The following is a 3,852-nucleotide window of genomic DNA, read 5'->3' on the forward strand; positions in this document are numbered from 1 at the left end:
GTAGAGTGGAACAGTATAAAGACTTCTCTTGGTCATAGTGCTAGGGTTTATGTTATAAGGGTGCTTGGGAGCTGGCCACACCCCTCCCTGACATATCCACACACTCATGCAATACAGGACTGACCAGCAGGCTCGTGCAGTAGAGCTGGAGTATGAGGCATTCCAAAGTACCAAGATGGCCAATTTGTACAAGGCCAATGTGTTGAAAAAGGTAAGCACTTCAGTGAAAGGAGTGGGGAAAGGAAAGGGAAGAATGTCTGGTTTAACTCTGAGCCTTCCTTCAACCTCCCTGACCCCAGGACAGATGAAGTCCCCCTCCCTCCTACACACACACACACACACACACACACACACACACACACACACACACACACACACGGAAGCCTCTCTCTTTTGATTCTGCTCAGCGGGCATCACCTCTGCCTTGTGAGCACCCAGGGTTGAACAGAGTGCCCATGTTAGACCACTCTTTCCACCAGATGGCATCTTAACAAATCAACTGGTTTTTTTTTTTGTTCCCTTAATTGAAAGAAGAGGATTGAATTGGTTTGTGATATTCTCTGCTCAGCAATAATTTCTTGACTCCAAGGTGGCAGAGATTCACAAAGCCTCCAATGATGGGAAACTCTACCCTTCTGGGGATGATGTGGACCAGAACTGCAGACCCCAAGCTGTACTCCCTGAGGAAGACATCTTACCAGCCTCCCAAATGTATTCAGTGAGTGGTGGGGGAGCAATGGAGGGGCAAAGGGTGCCATGTCTGGTTTTGATGGGCTTCATAGTGCTGAACCAGAAACAGACTTATCCATGGGACCACTCAACATATACTTTACTAACATAGGAAAAATTTTATCCCTTTCTTTTCTCCTGACATCACCCATTTTCAGTTGAGACATCCTGATTTACCTCATTTATCAGCTTCTGAGCTGCCCCTGCCTTTTCCTTGGGACATTCTAACCCTAATTCCTTGGACCCTACTAAATAAAGGTTTCCATCCCTCCAAGAGGTGCTGCCTCCACTTCTGAAATAATGCAGAGCTGCTTTATTTCCCCTTGTCTTCTATACTGTTCTCTTCTCCCCTAAAAGGGGAAAAGTCTGATAAGGCCACTTAGCAAGTTGGCTAGGAACCTGATGGGCAAACTCTCTCATCTTTCTATAGTTCAAATCAAAGCGGAGAGGAGCTGGCTTCCGGACAGGCCCCAAACCCTTCCAGACGGCAGCTGAGCTCTTACAGAGGTCCTTGGCTGAGGAGATGGTGCCACCTATTAGACCAGAAGAAGGAGAGCAGCCTGGCCCAAGAGATACCTCACAGCCTGAAAAGAAGGCAGACTCTCTCCCAGAACAAAGAATTCTTGGAGGAAGTCTTGACAGAAGTGGACCATTGCCTGAAAAGAAAACTAAAAGATCCCCTGAGGACCACCCTGCCATCAAATCTCAGCCTAGCAAGAAGCAGCAGTTGCTGGCTAGGGCAGCAAAGAATTCACAAGAGATAACTCAGTTCTTCTCCCACCGAGGGGCAAAGAGTCCTCCCCCACCTGACCCATTGTCCTCACAAACAATGGACTTCAGTTCCTCTTCTGAAGGGACTCAAGAACCTGAGTTAGCTCTGAGAAAAAGTATAGAGGAGAATAGAGCCCTAAGGCGTTTGTCTACCCTGAGCCAGGCAGAGACCACTGGGGAACTGGAATCAAGGTGAGGAGGCTAAGGACAGCAAAGGCTAGGGGTTAGAGACTTCCAAAAATCAACTAAGAGTAGATTCAGCATCACTCCTAAGGAGGAGTAGAATGAAGGACACTACATGGTGACTAGGCTTGAACTACTTGGGGATCGGTTAGAATGAGAGGGCAACTTTTACCCAGCCCTAAACCAAGGCTGCTAAGGTTTATGGAGGAACTTAAATCTACTTTCTTCTCCTCACCACTTAGCATCAAAGTTATATCTGAGGTCCAGCCCATCCTCCCAGAGGCCACCCAGCCAAGGAAACGGTCCAGATCCCCTCAGGTATCATTCTAGCACTCAGCTCTGCTGCCTAAAGACAGGTTGGGATGGAGAATGGGGAAGGAATCAGCTGCCCCATCCTGATTCTAAGCTAGAAGTTTGTTGGAGGGTCTTTGGTGGGTCTTCTTGAACTCTAGAATTAATTTGAGGCTCCCAAGTTGGTTGTACTTCTGCCCTAGAAATTAGGTCAGGTATAATTCTTAGCTGGTGAGGAAATGGAACTTAAGTTGACAAGTTTACTGTGGTTATGCACAGGTGATTCCAAAGGACCAGACTCAGAAGAGACCTCGATCCACATCCAAACCCTCTATCTTGGTACTACCAGAGGCCAAGGTTAACAACTCTTCCAAAAATGAAGTGAGTTTTGACCAGAGTATAGAGGTCCAAGGCCCTAATCAGCTTGTGGACCCAAGACCAAGGACCCCTGGTGTGTCTCTGAAGGAGGCTGCAGACACTGTAGTCAAGTACCTAACCCCTTTCTATAAGGATGGCAAGTTTGCGTCTAAGGTAGAGTGTATGAACCACTTCCTATCCTAGTACTTTTTCTCTGTGGCCTTTAGTACTTGGGTATTAGGACCAAGAGACATAGGGAGATGGGAAAAGTCAGTTACTGAGGGTAGAACAGCTTCCCCCTGCTAATGGTACTTACTATTATTACCAATATTAACATGGAAGGCAAGGGATACTACACTTCCTTAAGGTCTGCCATTCCCTTATCTACAGAGGAGGAACTGCTAAATAGTTTGGGAAGATGAGGCTTACAGCCTTTCTCTGTCTTTTGATTTTCCAGGAATTATTTAAGGGGTTTGCCCGCCACCTTTCCCACTTGCTGACCCAGAAGACACCTCCATGGGGGAGTGGTGAGTGGCCTGGGCCTGATTTGGGAGGCTAAGGGGAAGCACCTTGAGAGAAGGGATATGGCCTTACTCTTCCACCTATTTGCAGTGAAAGAAGAGGCCCAGAAGTTCATCAAGCAGTTTTTTCAAAGCCGGGTTAGGTGTGAAAGCGAAGGTGACTGGCTGAACCTGCCTCCCCCAGGACAGAGATAACTGATTCTGGGAAGGAGGAGAGGCCGCAATGTTTGCTGAGAGCCCCAGGCCCCTTACTGGTTCATGCCCTGGCAAAAGCCCCTGTGCTTTCACTTCAGTCCTGTGCCAGGCCAACTTAAGAGAGACTGACTCTGTGGCATGAATTCATGGCTTTGGAGAATTGGGGCTGGAATAAGAATGAGAATCCTATCGTATCTATTGCTGCAGCTGTTGTGAATGCCTCCATCCCTCAGGGCCAGGGCTGGATCTTAACCTATACCTTTCTACCTAAGAAGCTAGAAGTCTCATCTTTAGTTGCTGCTTCTTCATTGTGACTGTGCTTTAATTGATTGATTCTCTGAAGAAGGGGCTAGCTCTGAGGGCTTCCTGGAGGAGGAGGAGGAGGAGGAGGATGTCTCCACTTTGCACTTTTTAATGTGTTGGTGCTACTGTCTGATGTGCCCACGCTCCTACCTTCATGCTCTCTACTTCCCTCTGAAGCCATATCTCCCAACTTTACGAATGGGTTGTTGAGACCTTGGGAGCTCTCAGAAGCCATACTTGTCCTGGATCCATCCACTAGGACCAGAATGGCCTATTAATATTTACAAATTGAAATAAAAATCTTTATTCTGACCAGGCGCAACTTTGTTCTTGTTTCTACCACCTTCTTTTATTCATATCAACCAGACACCTTGATTGTATGAGGTTTTATTTTCTCTGCATTTGTTCCCATCAGGCCTGGGACTAGACCTGGTTAGGGATGAGTGGAAAAAACAGGTCCTGCACCATAGTGGCACAAAGAGTCCGGCAGGATCCAGCTGCT

At 47.4% G+C, this 3,852-nt stretch overlaps 1 protein-coding gene across 2 annotated transcripts in view; it reads left to right on the forward strand.

Annotated features, from left to right (window-relative positions):
• RECQL5 (RecQ like helicase 5) overlaps positions 1-3,662 on the forward strand; it is a 39,351-nt gene extending 35,689 nt beyond the window's left edge. The window contains exons 14-20 of one of the 2 annotated variants that reach the window (XM_074224565.1): positions 118-211; positions 590-718; positions 1,160-1,692; positions 1,926-2,001; positions 2,254-2,355; positions 2,789-2,858; positions 2,944-3,662. In XM_074224565.1, the coding sequence (XP_074080666.1) occupies positions 118-211; positions 590-718; positions 1,160-1,692; positions 1,926-2,001; positions 2,254-2,355; positions 2,789-2,858; positions 2,944-3,047 (1,108 nt within the window). In that variant the 3' untranslated portion in view covers positions 3,048-3,662. Of the gene's footprint in view, positions 1-117; positions 212-589; positions 719-1,159; positions 1,693-1,925; positions 2,002-2,253; positions 2,506-2,788; positions 2,859-2,943 lie in introns of both variants that reach the window. The other variant, XM_074224564.1, reaches the window with a different exon arrangement.
• Positions 3,663-3,852: the final 190 nt, after the last annotated feature.

This window comes from Macrotis lagotis, chromosome 2 (assembly GCF_037893015.1).
Source record: "Macrotis lagotis isolate mMagLag1 chromosome 2, bilby.v1.9.chrom.fasta, whole genome shotgun sequence".
NCBI classification, from domain to species: Eukaryota; Metazoa; Chordata; class Mammalia; order Peramelemorphia; family Peramelidae; genus Macrotis; species Macrotis lagotis.